At 46.4% G+C, this 22,170-nt stretch overlaps 1 protein-coding gene across 1 annotated transcript in view; it reads right to left on the reverse strand.

Annotated features, from left to right (window-relative positions):
• The window catches only part of abtb2b (ankyrin repeat and BTB (POZ) domain containing 2b), a 208,822-nt gene that overhangs the window by 40,884 nt on the left and 145,768 nt on the right, over nt 1-22,170 (reverse strand). Inside the window, exons 3-4 of the mRNA XM_067994030.1 lie at nt 18,879-19,025; nt 12,049-12,256 (exon numbers count right to left, since the gene is read on the reverse strand). Of these exons, the coding sequence (XP_067850131.1) occupies nt 12,049-12,256; nt 18,879-19,025 (355 nt within the window). The remainder of the gene's footprint in view (nt 1-12,048; nt 12,257-18,878; nt 19,026-22,170) is intronic.

Raw genomic sequence — 22,170 nt, forward strand, 5'->3', positions numbered from 1 at the left:
TACCCTGTTCCCGTTTTTCCCCATATCCCTTGATCCCTTTAGCATTAAGAAGTATATCTATCTCCCTCTTGAATATATTTAATGACTTGGCCTCCACTGCCTTCTGTGGTAGAGAATTCCACAGGTTCACCACCCTCTGAGTGAAGAAATTTCTCCTCATCTCGGTTCTAAATGGCATACCCCGTATCCTGAGACTGTGACCCCTGGTTATGGATTCCCCATCCATCGGGAGCATCCTCCCTGCATCTAGTCTGTCTGGACCTGTTAGAATTTTATATGTTTCAATGAGATCACCTCTCATTCTTCTAAACTCTAGTGAATATCGGCATAGTTGACCCAATCTCTCCTCATACATCAGTCCTCCATCCCAGGAATCAGTCTGGTAAACCTCCGTTGCACTCCGTCCATGGTAAGGACATCCTTCCTCAGATAAGGAGACCAAAACTGCACACAATACTCCAGATGTGGTCTCACCAAGGCCCTGTACAACTGCAGTAAGACATCCCTGTTCCTGTACTCAAATCCTCTTGCAATGAACGCCAACATACCATTCGCCTTCCTAACTGCTTGCTGCACCTGAATGCTCGCTTTCAGCGACTGATGTACAAGGACACCCAGGTCTCGTTGCACTTCCCCTTTTCCCAATCTATCACCATTCAGATAATAATCTGTCTTTCAACCAAAATGGAAAACCTCACATTTATCCACATTATACTGCATCTGCCATGTTCTTGCCCACTCACCCAACTTGTCTAAATCACATTGCAGCCTCTTTGTATCCTCCTCACAGCTCACATTCCACCCCAGCTTTGTGTCGTCTACAAACTTGGAAATGTTACATTCAGTCTTTATATTTGGTCTTTGATATCTTTATGAGCTAAACAATGCTTTTTTAATTATTTGAACATAAAAACAATCAGACAGATATAATAAAAGTACAAAATAGGTTTTACTGATTGGAACAGGGAAATAGTAAATGTTGCATGTTATTTGGGGATTAAAATCATGCTGTATGACATTAGCAATTAATGCATGAAAGTATTTGTATGACATCTGTCTGTTAAGAAGGAAAGAACTTGCATTTATATAGCACCTTTCACATCCTTGGGATGTCCCAAAGCGCTACCTAGCCAAAACATTACTTTTGAAGTGTAGTCATTATTGTTCTGTAGGCAAACGTTTCAGCCAATTTGCACACAGCAAAGTCCTACAAACAGCAAATGAGATGAATGACCAGTTTGAATCTGTTTTTTGGTGGTGTTCCTTAAGGATTAATGTTAGCCAGGAAACTTATTACTTAATGAAGGTGTTAACACACTTAAAATAAAAGATTTTGCACTTCATCTGTTTAGTGCTAAAAACTAATACCTCTCAATTGTTGACTCCCTCAAACATCTATCCGATTCTTCCTTCCACACTATCTGCCTCCACTTCCTTCCTGGGCAATCTGTTCCACATCTTCACTACTCTCTGTATAAATTAGTTAAATCTAAACTATAAGTGCACCTTCCCTCTTCTAAGCTTGAGTCCCTGCCTCTAGAATTTGTGGCAATCTCGAACATATTATCAGGGTTCAATTTATCTTAAGAATATTTGAGTAGTATCTCTCCTTTTTATACACTGCCTCCAAAGCCTGGATTTCCTTGCTGTAGTACAGCAACCAGAATTGTACAGTATTCCAGATGTGGCTGTGCCAGTGTCATCTATTGACTTATTGTCACCTGTTGGGATTTGTGCTCTACCCCTATAGCTATACAGCCCTAGATCCAGTTAGCTTTCCTTATTGCTGCTGCATAATGTGCTGTTGGTTTTAATGAACTATCCACCAATACCTCCAGCTCCCTCTTCCATGTTGTGTCTGCAGCCTAGAGCTATTTAATTTACACATTCCAACTGTTTATGTTCCTTCCCCATTCTTAATACCTTGCATTTGTGCACATTAAATATAATTTGCCACTCATCACCCACCATCCCAGTCTATCCAGATCACTATGTATTTGGTCTGTCTGTTCCCTATTGTTTGACCCCACCCCCAAATTTGGTGTTAGCTGCAAACTTAAACAATTTTGTTTTGGTCCCCAGCTACAAATCATTTATATACACTGTAAGCAGCAACAGTAATTACAAACATGATCAACTTTTCTTTCATGCTTTTTCCTCTACCAGTGCGGTTCTGTGAGGTGTAGTTGCCTTTGCTCGCTCCTCATCCTCTCAAAATCTGCCTGTCTAAAATTGGATGCTTCCTTGTACTAATTTTCTTTTCCATTATAGATCTAAACCTCTCTATATTTTGATCACTGGTGCCAAGGTGTCCGCTAACTCTGATCTGCTCCACCATCTCCTGGGTGTTATTTAATAACAGATCCAATAGTGCCTCTGCTCACGCAGGTTCCTTGACCAATTGCTCCATGTAATAATTCAATATTGTGTTCAGGATCATGTTTTCACTCCTACTGCACCTTGTATAGACTTTTCAATCTATTCCTGGTAAACTGAAATCGCTCATAACAATTGCATTTGTTCTTGTATACACCTCCCTTATTTCACTACAAAGTTCTTTGTGCAATCCCTCCTCCTGATCTGATGGTCTCCAACATACTCGCACAGTTCAGTTCTTTCCTCTCATCAACAAAGTTTCCATGTTATCTGTACTCTGGCCATAACCATGAGAATCAAGTTCTCCTTCGCATAACAGATCACACCCCTTCCCAGAGAGAGAAAGATGCCTGGAATTTCCATTGGGGTCCTGTGGCGGAAGAAAAAGTGTAAATGGCTAAAAAAGGCTGCTTAAGCTTGTTCTCCAGGGTTACCACCAATCTTCTACCGAAATCACGGCAGAAGATTGGGACAACCCCGTGAATATTCTCCCCGAGAGTGTTTTAGAATGTTTTTATTCTAGACCAGTGTTACAATGTGGTTAGTTGAGAGGAAAAGCAGCTTTTGAAGGGAAATAATGCTGCCTGGACAACAGTGCGAGGCCTAATTTGTGCCCCAGCAGCATGCTATGCTGGTCTCACTAGATGCTGCCAGGCTAGCTCATGAATATGATTATCAAATGTTATCTGTACAGCTTGAGCCTTGCACAGGGAGCAAGATGAACATAAGAACATAAGAAATAGGAGCAGGAGTAGGCCAATCGGCCCTTCGAGCCTGCTCCGCCATTCAATAAGATCATGGCTGATCTGATCCTAACCTCAAATCTAAATTCATGTCCAATTTCCTGCCCGCTCCCCATAAAGGGGCCCATTTAATGATATGAGTTGTAAAGAATTGGAGCCTTTTCAAAATTGATTGTAAAAATTGTTCAGCCTTTGCTGTATAGGGGGAAAGAAGTGACGGCAGAGAATGAAAGGACGGTAAGCCCAACGACAAGGCACAATAAGAGTCTGTGGGCAAAAAGGCAGCCTTTGACCCCTTGTTTGATGCCTGGTAACGTGAGGTGCGTGTGAGGAGAGCTGCCCTGTTTGGAACTTCAGGACATCCTCCCAAGACAACAGCACTGCACCATGCTAGGAAGGAAGTGACAACCAGACTCAATGCTCTCTACACTACATGCAGGATATAGGGACAAATACAGGAGAAGACACCACACTTTAAAGAATCTGTTAAAGTAAGATTGGCCAGCAGTGCCATGTACCAGGTAGATGGCCCAAGATTCCATGCTACACAGTGTTGCCTTCCAAGGAACATAGGACCAGGAGTAGGCCATTCAGCCCCTCGTGCCTGCTCCGCCATTTGATGAGATCATGGCTGATCTGTGATCTAACTCCATATACCTGCCTTTGGCCAATATCCCTTAATACCTTTGGTTGCCAAAAAGCTATCTATCTCAGATTTAAATTTAGCAATTGAGCTAGTATCAATTGCCGTTTGCAGAAGAGAGTTCCAAACTTCTACCACCCTTTGTGTGTAGAAATGTTTTCTAATCTCGCTCCTAAAAGGTCTGCTCTAATTTTTAGACTGTGCCCCCTACTCCTAAAATCCCCAACCAGTGGAAATAGTTTCTCTCTATCCACCCAATCCGTTCCCCTTAATATTTTATAAACTTCGATCAATCACCCCTTAACCTTCGAAACTCCAGAGAATACAACCCCAATTTGTGTAATCTCTCCTCGTAACTTAACCCTTGAAGTCCGGGTATCATTCTAGTAAACCTACGCTGCACTCCCTCCAAGGCCAATATGTCCTTCCGAAGGTGCACTGCCCAGAACTGCTCACAGTACTCCAGGTGCGGACTAACCAGGGTTTTGTATAGCTGCAGCATAACTTCTGCCCCCTTGCACTCTAGTCCTCTAGATAGAAAGGCCAGCATTCCATTAGCCTTATTGATTATTTTCTGCACCTGTTCATGACACTTCAATGATCTGTGCACCTGAACCCCTAAGTCCCTTTGGACATCCACTGTTTTTAACTTTTTACCATTTAGAAAGTACCCTGTTCTATCCTTTTTTGATCCAAAGTGGATGACCTCACATTTGTCTGCATTGAATTCCATTTGCCACAGTTTTGCCCATTCACCTAATCTATCAATATCGGTTTGTGATTTTATGTTATCATCCACACTGCTTACAATGCCACCAATCTTTGTGTCATCGGCAAACTTAGATATGAGACTTTCTATGCCTTCGTCTAAGTCATTAATAAATATTGTGAATAATTGAGGCCCCAAGACAGATCCCTGCAGGACTCCACTAGTCACATCCTGCCAATGTGAGTACCTACCCATTATCCCTACTCCCTGTCGCCTTTCGCTCAGCCAACTTCCTAACCAAGTCCGTACTTTTCCCTCGATTCCATGGGCTTCTATCTTAGCTAACAGTCTCTTATGTGGGACCTTATCAAATGCCTTCTGGAAGTCCATATAAATAACATCCATTGACATTCCCCTGTTCACTACTTCAGTCACCTCTTCAAAAAATTCAATCAGGTTTCTCAGGCACGACCGACCTTTCACAAATCCATGCTGGCTCTCTCTGATTAACTGAAAATTCTCGAGGTGCTCAGTCACCCTATCCTTAATTATAGACTCCAGCAATTTCCCCACAACAGATGTTAGGCTAACTTTTTTTTTTATTCGTTCACGGGATGTGGGCGTCGCTGGCAAGGCCGGCATTTATTGCCCATCCCTAATTGCCCTCGAGAAGGTGGTGGTGAGCCGCCTTCTTGAACCGCTGCAGTCCGTGTGGTGACGGTTCTCCCACAGTGCTGTTAGGAAGGGAGTTCCAGGATTTTGACCCAGCGACAATGAAGGAACGGCGATATATTTCCAAGTCGGGATGGTGTGTGACTTGGAGGGGAACGTGCAGGTGGTGTTGTTCCCATGCGCCTGCTGCCCTTGTCCTTCTAGGTGGTAGAGGTCGCGGGTTTGGGAGGTGCTGTCGAAGAAGCCTTGGCGAGTTGCTGCAGTGCATCCTGTGGATGGTGCACACTGCAGCCACAGTGCGCCGGTGGTGAAGGGAGTGAATGTTTAGGGTGGTGGATGGGGTGCCAATCAAGCGGGCTGCTTTATCTTGGATGGTGTCGAGCTTCTTGAGTGTTGTTGGAGCTGCACTCATCCAGGCAAGTGGAGAGTATTCCATCACACTCCTGACTTGTGCCTTGTAGATGGTGGAAAGGCTTTGGGGAGTCAGGAGGTGAGTCACTCGCCGCAGAATACCCAGCCTCTGACCTGCTCTCGTAGCCACAGTATTTATATGGCTGGTCCAGTTAAGTTTCTGGTCAATGGTGACCCCCAGGATGTTGATGGTGGGGGATTCGGCGATGATAATGCCGTTGAATGTCAAGGGGAGGTGGTTAGACTCTCTCTTGTTGGAGATGGTCATTGCCTGGCACTTATCTGGCGCGAATGTTACTTGCCACTTATCAGCCCAAGCCTGGATGTTGTCCAGGTCTTGCTGCATGCAGGCTCGGACTGCTTCATTATCTGAGGGGTTGCGAATGGAACTGAACACTGTGCAGTCATCAGCGAACATCCCCATTTCTGACCTTATGATGGAGGGAAGGTCATTGATGAAGCAGCTGAAGATGGTTGGGCCTAGGACACTGCCCTGAGCTCCTGCAGCAATGCCCTGGGGCTGAGATGCTTGGCCTCCAACAACCACTACCATCTTCCTTTGTGCTAGGTATGACTCCAGCCACTGGAGAGTTTTCCCCTGATTCCCATTGACTTCAATTTTACTAGGGCTCCTTGGTGCCACACTCGGTCAAATGCTGCCTTGATGTCAAGGGCAGTCACTCTCACCTCACCTCTGGAATTCAGCTCTTTTGTCCATGTTTGGATCAAGGCTGTAATGAGGTCTGGAGCCGAGTGGTCCTGGCGGAACCCAAACTGAGCATCGGTGAGCAGGTTATTGGTGAGTAAGTGCCGCTTGATAGCACTGTCGACGACACCTTCCATCACTTTGCTGATGATTGAGAGTAGACTGATGGGGCGGTAATTGGCCGGATTGGATTTGTCCTGCTTTTTGTGGACAGGACATACCTGGGCAATTTTCCACATTGTCGGGTGGATGCCAGTGTTGTAGCTGTACTGGAACAGCTTGGCTAGAGGCGCAGCTAGTTCTGGAGCACAAGTCTTCAGCACTACAGCTGGGATGTTGTCAGGGCCCATAGCCTTTGCTGTATCCAGTGCACTCAGCCGTTTCTTGATATCACGTGGAGTGAATCGAATTGGCCGAAGACTGGCTTCCGTGATGGTGGGGATATCGGGAGGAGGCTGAGATGGATCATCCACTCAGCACTTCTGGCTGAAGATGGTTGCAAACGCTTCAGCCTTGTCTTTTGCACTCACGTGCTGGACTCCGCCATCATTGAGAATGGGGATGTTTGCAGAGCCTCCTCCTCCCGTTAGTTGTTTAATTGTCCACCACCATTCACGACTGGATGTGGCAGGAGTGCAGAGCTTTGATCTGATCCGTTGGTTGTGGAATCGCTTAGCTCTGTCTATAGCATGTTGCTTCCGCTGTTTAGCATGCGTGTAGTCCTGAGTTGTAGCTTCACCAGGTTGGCACCTCATTTTTAGGTACGCCTGGTGCTGCTCCTGGCATGCTCTTCTACACTCCTCATTGAACCAGGGTTGATCCCCTGGCTTGTTGGTAATGGTAGATTGAGGAATATGCCGGGCCATGAGGTTACAGATTGTGCTGGAATACAATTCTGCTGCTGCTGATGGCCCACAGCGCCTCATGGATGCCCAGTTTTGAGCTGCTAGATCTGTTCTGAATCTATCCCATTTAGCACGGTGGTAGTGCCACACAACACGTTGGATGGTGTCCTCAGTGCGAAGACGGGATTTCATCTCCACGAGGACTGTGCGGTGGTCACTCCAACCAATACTGTCATGGACAGATGCATTTGCGACAGGTAGATTGGTGAGGACGAGGTCAAGTAAGTTTTTCCCTCGTGTTGGTTCGCTCACCACCTGCCGCAGGCCCAGTCTAGCAGCTATGTCCTTCAGGACTCGGCCAGCTCGGTCAGTAGTGGTGCTACCGAGCCACTCTTGGTGATGGACATTGAAGTCCCCCACCCAGAGGACATTTTGTGCCCTTGCTACTCTCAGTGCTTCCTCCAAGTGGTGTTCAACATGGAGGAGGACTGATTCATCAGCTGAGGGAGGACGGTAGGTGGTAATCAGCAGGAGGTTTCCTTGCCCATGTTTGACCTGATGCCATGAGATTTCATGGGGTCCAGAGTCAATGTTGAGGACTCCCAGGGCCACCCCCTCCTGACTGTATATCACTGTACCGCCACCTCTGGTGGGTCTGTCCTGCCGGTGGGACAGGACATACCCAGGGATGGCGATGGAAGAGTCTGGGACGTTGGCTGAAAGATATGATTCTGTGAGTATGGCTATGTCAGGCTGTTGCTTGACTAGTCTGTAGGACAGCTCTCCCAATTTTGGCACAAGTCCCCAGATGTTAGTCCCCAGACTGGGCTTGGTGTTTTGCCGTTGTCGTGTCCGGTGCCTAGTGGTCCTATTCTTTTTCTGACTTTTCGTAGCGAGATTTTACAACTGAGTGGCTTGCTCGGCCATTTCTCGGCCATTTCAGAGGGCAATTGAGAATCAACCACATTGCTGTGGGTCTGGAGTCACATTAGTGAACCAGATGGGTTTTTAACGACAATCCAGTAGTTTCATGGCCATCATGATACTAGATTTTTATTTAATTAATTGAATTTAATTAATTAAATTTTTTAATTCGCCAGCTGCCGTGGCGGGATTTGAACTCATGACTCTGGATTTTAGTCCAGGCCTCTGGATTACTAGCCCAGTAACATAACCACTATGCTACCGTACCCGGTACTGGTCTATAATTCCCTGGTTTCCTTCTCTCTCCTTTCTTAAAAAGCAGAGTGACATGTGCAATTTTCCAATCTAGAGGGACAGTTCCTGAATCTAGAGAACTTTGAAAGATTATAGTTCGGGCATCCGCAATGTGCTCACCTACTTCCTTTAAAACCCTGGGATGGAAACCATCTGGTCCTGGGGATTTGTCACTCTTTAGTGCTGTTATTTTCTTCATTACTGTTGCTTTACTTATGTTAATTTTATCGAGTCCCTGTCCCCAATTCAATTCCTACTGTTTAACATTTACTGCTTTTCCTTGGCAAGCTCTCACGCAACATTGCAGCTCTGTCAATGAATGCTATGCATACCCATTCCTCAGGAGGGCACACAGCCAAGTTGCAACACACAACTGAAATGCTTGCCACACACACATTTTACATGGACTTCACACATCCAACTGTTGAAACACAAACCTGGTCATTTATTCACACCCAGGATGGGCTTCAGGTTTGGCATAGTCACCCTCTGTGCTTTGAAAATGGAGCAGTGTAGCGACATGGGGCAGCTGTGTCATACTATTCAGTGGGAAAGGAGATGGAAGTGCTGCCATCCTGAATGATGTACCATACAAGTGTGGTTAGCAAATTAACTGATATTATACCTAAAAATGAGGTGCCAACCTGGTGAAGCTACAACTCAGGACTACATGCTAAACAGCGGAAGCAACATGCTCGAGACAGAGCTAAGCAATTCCACAACCAACGGATCAGATCAAAGCTCTGCAGTCCTGCCACATCCAGTCGTGAATGGTGATGGACAATTAAACAACTAACAGGAGGAGGAGGCTCTGTAAACAACCCCATCCTCAATGATGGCGGAGTCCAGCACGTGCGTGCAAAAGACAAGGCTGAAGCGTTTGCAACCATCTTCAGCCAGAAGTGCCGAGTGGATGATCCATCTTGGCCTCCTCCCGATATCCCCATCATCACAGAAGCCAGACTTCAGCCAATTCGATTCACTCCACGTGATATCAAGAAACGGCTGAGTGCACTGGATACAGCAAAGGCTATGGGCCCTGACAACATCCCGGCTGTAGTGCTGAAGACTTGTGCTCCAGAATTAGCTGTGCCTCTCGCCAAGCTGTTCCAGTACAGCTACAACACTGGCATCTATCCGACAATGTGGAAAATTGCCCAGGTATGTCCTGTTCACAAAAAGCAGGACAAATCTAACCCGGCCAATTACCGCCCCATCAGTCTACTCTCAATCATCAGTAAAGTGATGGAAGGTGTCGTCGACAGTGCTATCACGCGGAACTTACTCACCAATAACCTGCTCACCGATGCTCAGTTTGGGTTCCGCCAGGACCACTCGGCTCCAGACCTCATTACAGCCTTGGTCCAAACATGGACAAAAGAGCTGAATTCCAGAGGTGGGGTGAGAGTGACTGCCCTTGACATCAAGGCAGCATTTGACTGAGTGTGGCACCAAGGACCCCTGGTAAAATTGAAGTCAATGGGAATCAGGGGGAAAACTCTCCAGTGGCTGGAGTCATACCTAGCACAAAGGAAGATGGTAGTGGTTGTTGGAGGCCAATCATCTCAGCCCCAGGACATTGCTGTAGGGGATCCTCAGGGCAGTGTCCTTGGCCCAACCATCTTCAGCTGCTTCATCAATCACCTTCCCTCCATCATAAGGTCAGAAATGGGGATGTTCGCTGATGATTGCACAGTGTTCAGTTCCATTCACAACCCCTCAGATAATGAAGCAGTCCGTGCCCGCATGCAGCAAGACCTGGACAACATCCAGGCTTGGGCTCATAAGTGGCAAGTAACATTCGCGCCAGACAAGTGCCAGGCAATGACCATCCCCAACAAGAGAGAGTCTAATCACTTCCCCTTGACATTCAACGGCATTACCATCATCGAATCCCCCACCATCAACATCCTGGGGATCACCATTGACAAGAAACTGAACTGGACCAGCCACATAAATACTGTGGCTGCAAGAGCAGGTCAGAGGCTGGGTATTCAGCGGCGAGTGACTCACCTCCTGACTCCCCAAAGCCTTTCCACCATCTACAAGGCACAAGTCAGGAGTGTGATGGAATACTCTCCACTTGCCTGGATGAGTGCAGCTCCAACAACACTCAAGAAGCTCGACACCATCCAGGAAAAAGCAGCCGGCTTGATTGGCACCCCATCCACCACCCTAAACATTCACTCCCTTCACCATCGACGCACTGTGGCTGCAGTGTGTACCATCCACAGGATGCACTGCAGCAACTCGCCAAGGCTTCTTCGACAGCAAATCCCAAACCCGCGACCTCCATCACCGAGAAGGACAAGAGCAGCAGGCACATGGGAACAACACCACCTGCACGTTCCCCTCCAAGTCACACACCATCCCTTGGAAATATATCACCATTCCTTCATTGTCGCTGGGTCAAAATCCTGGAACTCCCTACCTAACAGCACTGTAGGAGAACCTTCATCACACGGACTGCAGCGCTTCAAGAAGGCGGCTCACCACCACCTTCTCAAGGGCAATTAAGGATGGGCAATAAATGCTGGCCTTGCCAGCAACGCCCACATCCCATGAACGAATATAAAAAAAAATTGTAGTGCTAGCCAGGAATGAGCCAGAGGCTTGACCTTTGGGGGAAATGGTGATCTGGCCAACCACTGGCAGTGCTGTCTCTGTGCTGCAGATTGGCTGCAGTTGTCCTTGTAACCTAAAGCAAGCTGAGACCAATGTCCTACTAAGATCTGCAGATGTGGTCTGGTGCCTGCTGATCTCCTGAGCATGCTTTCTTTCATCTCGTACTACCTCAACCATAAACCACTGCATTCAAGGCATTATGAATACAAACTTACCATCAGGAATAAAAAAATACAAAGCCTGTGGTATCAAGAGCTCCTTTGCCCAGGGAGATTCCCTTGCTCCCATTCCAAACGAGCACACAAGAGATAAAAGAGAAAATCTGGGGCATATACTGCAGAATTGTGCTTTCTAAGTATTTTTGCATCAAATTGATGGCTTAATGAGGCTAAGGCATGAGATGGGTGCAAACATTTTAGCTCACTAAAGGGTAATTCATGATCTCACGTTCATTGCTCTCCCAATGTGTTCCCTTTGCATTGGTAGCATACCTTACTCTCGCAGCACACAGGATTGCTGAATCTGCCCTTATATTTTTTATTGCCAGAAACTGTTGAACTGCCTCTTGAAGGAAATTACTGACACAGCATTATCTCTGCCAGGAGGCAGTCTGTCCCATATTCACTACAGTACTTGTGAAGAAGTCTCCTTCCGCTTAATTGCAATTTAACTTGCCATTTTCTGACTTTGAATTCATGACTTCACCAATGTTGCTGTGTGACTGACTGCTGGATGTACTCAATATTGGACAGAGGTGACTGTGTGGCCCACTCTTTTCTCTCTGTCTATGAGAAAGCACCTGGCATCCACTCTGCACTTTCCAAATGCGCGGCCCAAATTGATAACTTACCATGTAGGGCATCATGAGGATCATGAACTATCTATACATTGTGGTGTGGTGCATTGGGACTCCAACTGCCATCATCAGTTAAACCAAAATGAAAAGCAGATTAAAAAAATCTAACTTCATGACAGTTGGAAAGTAAAACTTTAACAAGAGCTTTTTAGTAAAATGCATTGGACTGGTGAAAGGGAAGCTTAAACTGTAAACCGATTAAAAAAGAAATCAACAACAGGCTTGTGGATTAGTGAAACTTCACCTTTCATTATTTAAGGAAACTCGCGGTGGATCCAGGTTGGGATTCTCCATTGATTCCATCTGTGGACACCGCAGGAAGTAGTAGAGTGTGTGCAGGGCATCAGGAGACCATGTGACAGGCTGCTGTCTGCCATGGCGGCAGGGACTCATTCCTGGAGACAATGTGTTTGAGCATTGCAGGTGGTGCATAGCTCGAGATACCAGATCACCTAAATGAGAAGCATAATCATAACAAAAATGTCAGAAGCCAGTACATGAGACCACAAATTTTGCACATAGGTGAAGGGTTTACATGTGAGTCATAACCTATCTTTTCCCTTTACAGATGCTGACTCACCTGCTGTGTATTTCCAACAATTCTGTTTTTATTTAAAAATATATTTTATCTTTTCAAAGAAAACAATAGTTTGCCTCCATTGTCTAGCTGAGTGGGACTACCCTCACCTGGTTCCATTCTTACCTTTCCAGTCGTAGCCAGAGAATCTCCTACAATGGCTTCTCTTCCCATTCCTGCACTATTGCCTTTGGAGTCTAAGCTCTGGAATTCCCTCTTCAAACCTCTTCGCTTCTCCACTTCCCTCACTTCCTTTAAGACGCTGCTTAAAACCTATCTCTTTGACCAAGTGTTTGGTCACCTGTCCTAATGTTTCCTTCTTTGGTCAGTGTCAATTTTTGTCTGATTACTCTCCTGTGAAGCACCTTGGAACGTTTTACTATGTTAAAGGCACTATATAAATTGCAAGTTGCTGATGTTGTAGGTACCTTCCCACAGCAGCATGGCCAAGATTAGACGCCTCATCATGTAGAGAAACGTAGCTCTGAACCCATGGCCTACTCCTTCATGCACAGCAAGTTGTAGCCACAGCAAGTAGTGACTGTGACACCCTTGCCTACTATTTATAACTGATCATGTGTAGACAGAGCTCAGAAATCCTGCCTCTTTAAAAGAGACGCCCAAACCACAGTCACACACAGGGTCTCGATCCAGAGCTGGGAGACAAGCATTTGAAGATTTAAAATGCATTGGACTGGTGAAAGGGAAGCTTAAACTGTTTTTAAGCTTCTTTTAAATGTTCAAATGCTTGTCTTTTAAATGTTCAAATGCTTGTCGTTTTGGCCAAGAATTACTATAGGCAACATATTTTCCAGCCTAGCTGATTTTGAAACTCAGGGACATAACGATCTCACTGGAATCCGAATGTTAGGCAGATATTTGGAAGGAATAGATTCTCCAATGTTTTTATTTGGGGGGGGGGGGGGCAATGGCTCTTTAGTAGATGGTTTAGTGAATAAAAGTAGCCAAATCAGACAAAATAGGCTGTTCTGCTACCAGCAGAATTTTACAGACGCTCTCTTGTGTTACAGGAGAAAGAGTGAGTGTTAAACGAGCACTGAAAAAATCTCTTCCTACTGCAGGTTGAAAGTAAATGAGGAGACCTCAGGATCCACAGCCAAGTCGGTGGTTTTCCTGATATTTCAGAAATGAGCGAACAGTGGGAACGCACAGCAGCTAGTCCTAGGTTTGTCTGTCAGCTACTAGTATAGCCATTTACTCAGTATACTGCGGTATGCTTTATATTATTATTTCATTTAACTCTACAGCTCTCTCCACGAGGGTCAACAGTGCTGAAACATGGATTACCTTTTCACTGTGTATACTGTACAGAGAATGTCTGAAGTGCTTCTAGATCATGTTAAGTGAGGGGCACCATCTAAGAATTGCAGCCATTTGAACATTTCTCACATTTTGAGCTCACACAGTTCAGAGCTCACATTGACAAGTCTGGCTGTTGGCTGGCTGGAGGGCTGCCAATAATCATTGCTTTTTGTGGGGGACATTAGAAGCTTTCCCTTCTGGTATATCGCTCTGCATCTGAACATAGACTGGGCTCGAACTATCCTCATAAAAGCTCTGAAGAATGTTACTGGATTCTTAGGGGGCAAGAACAGAAGGTTACGTGGTCATAATTTTTACCCCGAGCTGGGTACCCCAGGCGTCCGCAGATATTCGCGTGGGGAACCCGGAAGCGAACCTGCGATTGCAACTCGATTGAAGGTGAATGTGTGAGCTTCTGGGTTTCCCACGTGCCAGACAGCTGGATTGACAGGCTGGCTGCCGGTCGGCAGTGTGAAAGGAGCTGCAAATCAGAGAGGGGGCGGAAGGGAGAGAGAGATCATTGGGCTTGGGAAAAATCGGATTGGGGGGGGGGAACGGACATGTGCCAGCATTGGGGATTGGGGGGGGGGGGGGGTGGTGGTCAGCCAGCAATGACATCGAGGGTGAGGGGGGGAGGGGTCAGCCAGCATCGGAGATCGGGGGGGAGAGGGGGTTCCAGCTTCGGTGGGGGGGGGATCCACTGTCAGGGGTCCACCATCGGGGTGCGGGGGTCGGCCGATCGCGGGGTTCCTATTGGCCAGGTGAGCTTGTTGAGCCTGGATGAAGCACTCCTGCTCCTCCAGGCCAACAAGCAGTGTAATAAAGGCACTCACCTCATGGATCCAGTCCTTCCCACCTGCTTTTACCTGACGTGAATCAGAAGCGATGGGAAACCCGAATGGGTAAGTTTAAATTCATTTAAGTTTTCCAATACACAAAATATTAAAGTACCTCAAGTATTTCAATGCCTGGGATAAACACAGAAGTGGGTGAGTTGGAGCCGGGATGTGATCCCGCTCCAAAAAGTTGTTATTTTAACCTCCCACCCGCCCCCTATCCACCCATTCTTGGGGGTTAAAATTACCCCCCATATCTATGGAAATGTTAGGCTACCAAAAACTCTACAGGGAATGTTTTTTTCCTGTTTATTAATTCTAGGTCAAGGACCATGTCACATGATGCAGGACATCACAAATATTGAAAAAAGAGCAGGAGAGAAAACAGCATAAGGGGAGAAGAAAAGGTACAAGATGGGAAATTATCATTTTGTTCACTTAACTTACCCCTCTAATATTTCAAAGGAGTGTAGCATTCAACTGCATCTTCAACTCACCTAAATATCTGTTTCCCTTACTTTACCTGGTAAATTATTCCAAATGTTAATTACACTTTGAATAAAGGGACCTTTTTCTAAGATCTGTTTTAAATTTTTCACTAACTTACATGATCCCCTGGCATAAATGACTTTAAAATAATGCTCTGGGTTGACATTACCTATGGTTTTTAATACTTTATATACCTCAACAGGTACCTTCTCTCTCGGCTGCAGAGTTCAAGCTTCTCTAATCTTTCCTCATAGCTCATCCCCTTTACACTTGGGATCATTCTTGCTGCTCTTCTTTGCATCCTTTCCAATTCAGTATTCCAAGTGAGGCCAAACCAGTGCAGTTTAGAGCCTCAGCATAATCTCTGTAGATTTATTAGGGAAAATTCTGCATGGCTATGCTCCCAGAGCAGAGCACAGCTAGACTGGAGCACAAGTCAGAGATAGGGCTGCAACATCATAACCCTGATTCTCCAACTGTACGTCCATCTGGTGAGGCTCCACTCTGGGAGTGCAGGCTTGTTGAATTTGCCCTCGAGTCCACTGTTCTGACTGTATATCTCAACATTCTATCGGCCTTTTTAATTGTCACCTAACGTTCAAAGTGACGAGTCTACTGTTGCTCCGATGTTCCATTTTGCTTTTCCTTCTTTAACATAACAGCTACCACTTACATTTATATCGGATTCCTCATGTACAACAATGGCCCCGATATTTATGGGGAGGCGAGGAGGGAGTGGGGGTGAATTTTAGCAGTCGGGAAAACCCGGAAGTACGGGGAATGCGGAGGTTCTGCCGAGTTTAATGGCAAGACCGCATTTGAGCTTTTCTTTTCTGTTTCCCGCCCAGCAGCCAGCCAGATGGAGAGACCGGCTGGCTGTTGGGCGGGAAGGCCTGTGGTAGAAGGCCGCAGCCGGGGCCTGGAGAGGAGGGAGGGAGGGATAGATGGCGGGTTGGCATCGGATCGCGGGGAGCGGGTAGTTCATGGTGGGGGCAGGGGGCGGAGGGGGAAATTGGATTGGAACGCCGGGCGGGTGTCGGCCTGGAGATCGCGGTGGGGGGTGGGTCGGCCTGGAGTTCGCGGGGAGGCGGGAAATCGGATTGCGGGGAGGGGGGAGTTCGCGGGGGGGGAATCAGATCATGGGGGGAGAATCGGATCATCGGATTAAGCTGCCCGGTTTCCCGAGCCCTAGGAAACCCGGCCTGCAGCTGTTAAATCTAAACGGTTGCTAAAATCTGAGCCATTTAGCATCATTAACATATTTAAATTACTGACCCACCTCTCGAGAGCAGGTTACGCGCCATCCCAACCCAGTTAAACCGGAAGTGGGCACCTTCACAGCTGGTTTCACATTTTTAAGAATTTAACACACCCCTCCCCCACCCAGCCCCCTCCCCTGCCCGTCCTGGGGGGTTAAAATTCCCCCCAATGTGTCAGAATGGTCAACAAGAGGGACAGATGGAAATTAAGCAGGTGAATTTGGCAGGGAGAAGAAACCAAAAGCACAGGGTTGAAGAAATGGTCTGAAGGCAGGTAGCAAGACAAATTCGTTTTGGAAGAGTATTCCAGAGGGCACGAGCATAAAGGCTAAAAGATTAGCCTCTAATGTTTTAGCAAAGGAGCTGGGAGAAAGCAAGGAAGAATTTGCATTGATCGTGTCCCAAAGCTCTTCACAGCCAATTAATAACTTTTGAAGTGCAGTCATTGTTGTAATGAAGGCAAATGTGGGAGCCAATTTGTACACAAGGTCTCACAAACAGCAGTGAGATGAATGACCAGTTCATCTGTTTTGGTGATGATAGGTGAGGGATGCATGTTGATAAAGACACTGGGAGATTTCCCTCTATTTCTTAGAAAAAGTGCCATGGAATCTTTTATGTCCACACAAACAGATAGATGGGGCCTTGGTTTAATGTCTCACATGAAAGACAGCACCTCCAACTGTGCAGCACTCACTCAGCACTGTACTGAAGTGTCAGACAGCAATGCAGAGTTGGAGGAATGGAAATTGTGGGATGAGACAATAAATCAAAAAGCAATGGCCAGATGACACGTAGCAGTAGTTTTTAACGCCATCACACCACCCCCCCGCGGTGGGAACGGTGCAGGTGGGGTTAAGATGGTGAGGTGGGGGGTTGTCACATTGTCGTATTGTGTTCCCGCCCCCTACCATCTTTACTTACCTTAATTTAGGCACGGGAGGACTGCCCGCCCCCGGCAGGTGGGGGCCTACTTTACATTGACAAGTTGCGGCCCAATGATATCAGCGGTGCCGCGATGACATTTTAACTTCTGGATTCGGGAAGCCCGCATAGGGTCAACCCCAACAGCAGAACCACGGCAGGAGCTGCAGAATGGCTAGAAGAGGCCAAGCTAAGTTTAAAAAAAAAATCACACTTCTGTGGAATGCTTGTGGGCCAGGAATAGCAGGAATATACTGCCGGGCCCCACAAGGAGTCCTTGCGCCTCCCAAGCCCCCGCCTTGCCTCTCCTTCCCAACGCTGGTGGCTATTTCCTTCCTGAGTTACAATGTCACACATTTACAGTGTGGTGGCAGGGTGATAGTAGAGTGCTTTGGACCACCAACACACTCTCAAGGTATGACGGGATGCCGATTCATGCTTGCAATTTACCAAACCACTGAGTTCCCAATCTCAGCTGAACCAGTGCCCATCTCACAGACTTCTGAGCAGCAGGTACACAGCAGCACTGACAGAGGCCTGGAAGGCACAATGCTCAGACAGCCTAGGGAATGGGGAGAAAACAGGGGTTATTATTACCTTAAAGCAATTGAAGCCACAAAAAATAATGCCATTTGTTGGCCAACCATGGAGCAGCAGTATTTAAAAACAATGGAGACGTTAGTTATCTGTCTTCTTTCGGCCACTGTGACACATTTGAACCTCATTGGCTCAAATATCATTCATAAAACAGCAACAAGTAGAGTGAGCCTGCCACTGAACAAGGAGCATCTTCAAAATATATATAAAAACAAGAGAGAGAGAAATCCATTCATTTCCTGCTGGTTTTTTAAAAACGCGACAATCTGTCCTCTGTCCAAGGGGTGGAACCAAGGATTTACAGCAGCAACTAGCTTCTAATTGACCCTACAATGTGCCTATTTACAGTAATCAGATTCTGTGGTCATTGTGGATAGGTCGGGTCAAACACAGCTTTAACTTTGCAGCAGACAGCTTTCTTGGAAGCCGACCTTTACGCCGATTAGGAAAGGGTTATCAAGATGTAAACATTCCCCTCATCGCTGTACAATAAATCATGCCTTATATTGTGCAGCGCTCCTGTTGTCATAAAACATTGCATCCTTCAAATTACCAAGAGCAATGCCACTGCTGGCATTCAGAAAAAATCAAAACGGTGACGGACTGCTAGGGAATGATTTCCCTGCCACAATTCCCCACATTCTGAATTCAGGTTTTGAATAGGCTGTAGGAGGAAATTATAGAACAGGATGCAAGTACTTTCCCAAAGGGAGGGAGACAAAGTCACTCACAATTCCCCCTCATGCCTTCCCAGCTCATGAATGGAAATAGCAGAGGCAAGGAGGCGTGCTGTCTGCCTGCACCTAGCTGGAGAGTGGCTTATTGCCCAGGAGACCCAATTAAAGGGAGGAAACAAATTTCAAATGGAGCCTGCTCCAGAAAGAAATGGCAAAGATTCTGAGGAAAATTGAGCCGAAGTAAACATTTCACAGATTAAAAAACTTGAGAAATAATTAAAGGGAGAATGTGTAATCTGGAGAAATTTCACAAATAGCACATATATATATTACAGCAAACATTCACAGATTGGCAGTGAAAAGCGAAGACATTCAATGAGCAATGAACTCACTCAGCTCTGAAATGCTCCCAACGCATGTCGCTAGTAATGACTGCTCCAGGGTTCGAAGCTCCAGCTGAGCGTAGGCGTCAGCGCGCCCATCCTTGGTTGACAGTCCGTCGTTGTACAAACTGAAGTGGGCAGGTAGGGAAAGCACGCCTGCAAAAACAGCAGCGCAGTCATATTAGCAACAGGTTACAGTATTCACCGGTAAATGTACACTCCTAGTCACGTTTCTTTGTGACTTTGTAATATGAATTACCTTTTAAAACAAGCCTCTGAGTTACACTGACATCACCTGCTGTTCAAGGTAATTCTGCCTGTACCACTTCCTGTGGCTGGCAGGACATTCCTGTAGCCAAATATTTTACCTGGCTCAGTACTCTGGTTTTCCTGTAGAAATCACTTGTTCACAACAGGAACTCCCTACCCACAGTGGCACATGGTCACATATTAAGCCTTCAAGTATCAGTTGCAGTGTTTACTGTGCAAAGTAAATGCAATTCCTCCCTATTCAGGCTAACAAGGAATAAATATGGTCATTTCCTAGTTTTCATAAAGCAGAGACTAGGGGGTAAATTTTAATTTCCAGCCCCGAAGGGAGTGGGAGTGGAAGATTTCCGGGTGCAAAACCCGGAAGGTAAGTGGGCGGGTCGCGATCTGCGTTCGCGACCTTAATGAGGCCCATCAATTTCAATTCCGGGTTTCACGCCCAGCAGCCAGCCTGATTGAAAGGTTGGCTGGCTGTTGGCCAGGAAGGCCTACTGCAGCAGGCCATAGCCAGGGATCAGAGGGAGGGAAGGAGGGATCATAGGCCGGGGAGAAGATTGGGGTGGGGGGGAGCCGGGTAAGAGGGTCGGGGGGCCAAGAAGATGATCGGGGGGCTGAGAAGAAGATTAGAGGTTGCTGGAGGGCAGGTGAAGAGTCGGAGGTAGGTGGGGTCCACCATGGTGGGGGGGAATGGTCACCATTGGAGGGGGTGGAGGGCGACCGATCACTGGGGTCCTGTTGGCCAGGTGAGCTTGTTGGGCCTGAATGAAGCACTCCTCCGGGCCCACAAGCAGTGTAATAAAGGCACTCACCTCATGTATCCGCTCCTTCCCACCTGATGTGAATGGGAAGCGATGGGAAACCCGAACAGGTAAGGTTAAATTCATTTTATTATTCCAATACACAAAGTATTAAGTACCTCAAGTATCTCAATCAGGTACATTGCCCCTTTAAATATCGGCCCGCCAGATTTAAGTGGGGGTGAGACTTCCTGGGTTCGATGCAGAAGCCGGCATGTTGGAGCCGGAATGCCGTCCCGCTCCGAAAACCGAGTATTTTTACTCCCCACCTGCCACCAACCCACCTGTTCTTGGGAGTTAAAATTTACCCCTATGGATCTCTCCATTGCCATTTAAAATATTGCACAAGATATTTAATGGTTAAAAAAGACTTTTAAATGCAGCTCAACAGTGTCATGAAAAGCCCTGTTTATCTTACAGCTGGTTGGTGTATGTTACTCTCTGTAGTATATTTTTAGCAAGTGACTTTCTTTCCCCTAGTGCTTTCTGTTTCCCATCTCCTCAACTAATCTAAATAGATTGACGGAGAAGTCAGTCAGTCTCACCAAACGGCCTCTCACTGTCAATACATTAGTCGGGCAGCTGGTAGCAGAAAATGGGGAGCATTTCCATCTCACTGGAACTTGGCCCAATTTATACCACAAGGTGGTGAACTGTGGTGTTGGCAGCATCGGCCTCAAACATGTGGACGCTATATTAACTTATGCATTTTGGAGTATGGATGCCCTGCAAACCATTTTCTGACATTTAAGAGTGCAGAATGTGAAGTCTATCGGATATGCACTTGAAATGGGAATCCAGGGTTGTTAAGGAATTGGTTCTGATGTTAAACAATTTAGAGGGAACTTAAACCCTTAATATTCCAGTCATTTTTTGACCATTTTCATTGAAGTTTTTCTCCCTGCTGGCACTCTCATGAAGTTTTGTGCCAGTTGTTTAAAATTTTCTTCCCACGGGACCGTTACTGGCATCAATGTAAATCCCCCTATCTCAGACATCTGGAAGAAGAAAAGCAGGATCTACGGAGGGATGCCAGACAGGTCATGCTCTGTGCCCATCCACTGAGACTCTCGCATAGGAATCAGTGGCCTGAGGTGGCCAGACCTGGCGTTAGCAGACTATTAGTGTATGAAGAGACTCCTCTTCCCAAAGGAAGCTGAGGCAGCAGACCCAATGGCACCAATAAGCTATGTGAATGCCTCAGTAACCATAATGTTAGATGTTTCCTCAGAAGCATTCCAATCATACTGTTATGCTGTCTGTGGCATGGAAGGAGGCACGCAAGCGTGATCAAGAGCCAGTTTACCCTGATTGGCTGCACCGGCCAAGATACCAAGCACATCTGCAAGCCCTGGCACACCAACCTGGCACTGACTGTGCGGAACAGGATCTGTGTCAGCAGAGAGCCACATTCATAGCTGTGCCTTCTGCTGCAAGGTCACCTGCGGCTACCATGCACTGTAGGGTTGGGAAATCCAGTGATAGCAATGGTCAGCTTTGGCTTGAAACTTGACTTCACATCCTTGCAGGCGTGAGACAATGCTGATCTCTGTGGATGTTGATGTGGAACAGCAAAGAGGGCAACCCTCTTCACAACCAAACTTATTTTTTTCCTGAGCTTTGCTTCACAGATATGTTACAAACTGAGATTCTGTAATCATACTTGTTACTAAAGCACTCCAATCTATGAGCTGGACAGATCTCCAGCGGCCACACGGCAGTTATCTGCCTTACAGTCTTTCAGAAATCTACTGATTTTGTTTCTGAAATGTAACTTACATTAGATAGCTGACAAAGAGGTACACTGTTTATTTGAGACGCTCAGGAAAGCTGTGCAGATACCGTTTTTTTTAGTATCTACTGGGTCATAATTTGCTGTGGCTGGGCATCTAATGGCATCTGTTGTTAGTTGGATTCGCCCTTGCCCGTTAGGTTTATAAATTTTTTTGCGTGGCAAGTTGCTGAAAGTGGGAGCTGATTAATGTTGCAGTGAGGGAAACAGGGCATCTGGGACCTGAGTGAACAGGGCAAGCAACAGGGTGTCTCCTTAACCAATCAGATTGAAGGATTGTGAAATAAACAGTGCAAGGACTCAGAAGGAAGTGTAAATTAGAGTGGGTGAATTCAATGTCAAAACAGGTAAAGAAAAAGAAATAAAAAGAGGCAAAGAAAGACTGGATTAAGAGAGAGAGAGAAAAAAGACAGAAAGGAAAAGTTAAAAAAATGAAAATGTA

Source organism: Heptranchias perlo, chromosome 12, assembly GCF_035084215.1.
Source record: "Heptranchias perlo isolate sHepPer1 chromosome 12, sHepPer1.hap1, whole genome shotgun sequence".
Lineage (NCBI taxonomy): Eukaryota > Metazoa > Chordata > Chondrichthyes > Hexanchiformes > Hexanchidae > Heptranchias > Heptranchias perlo.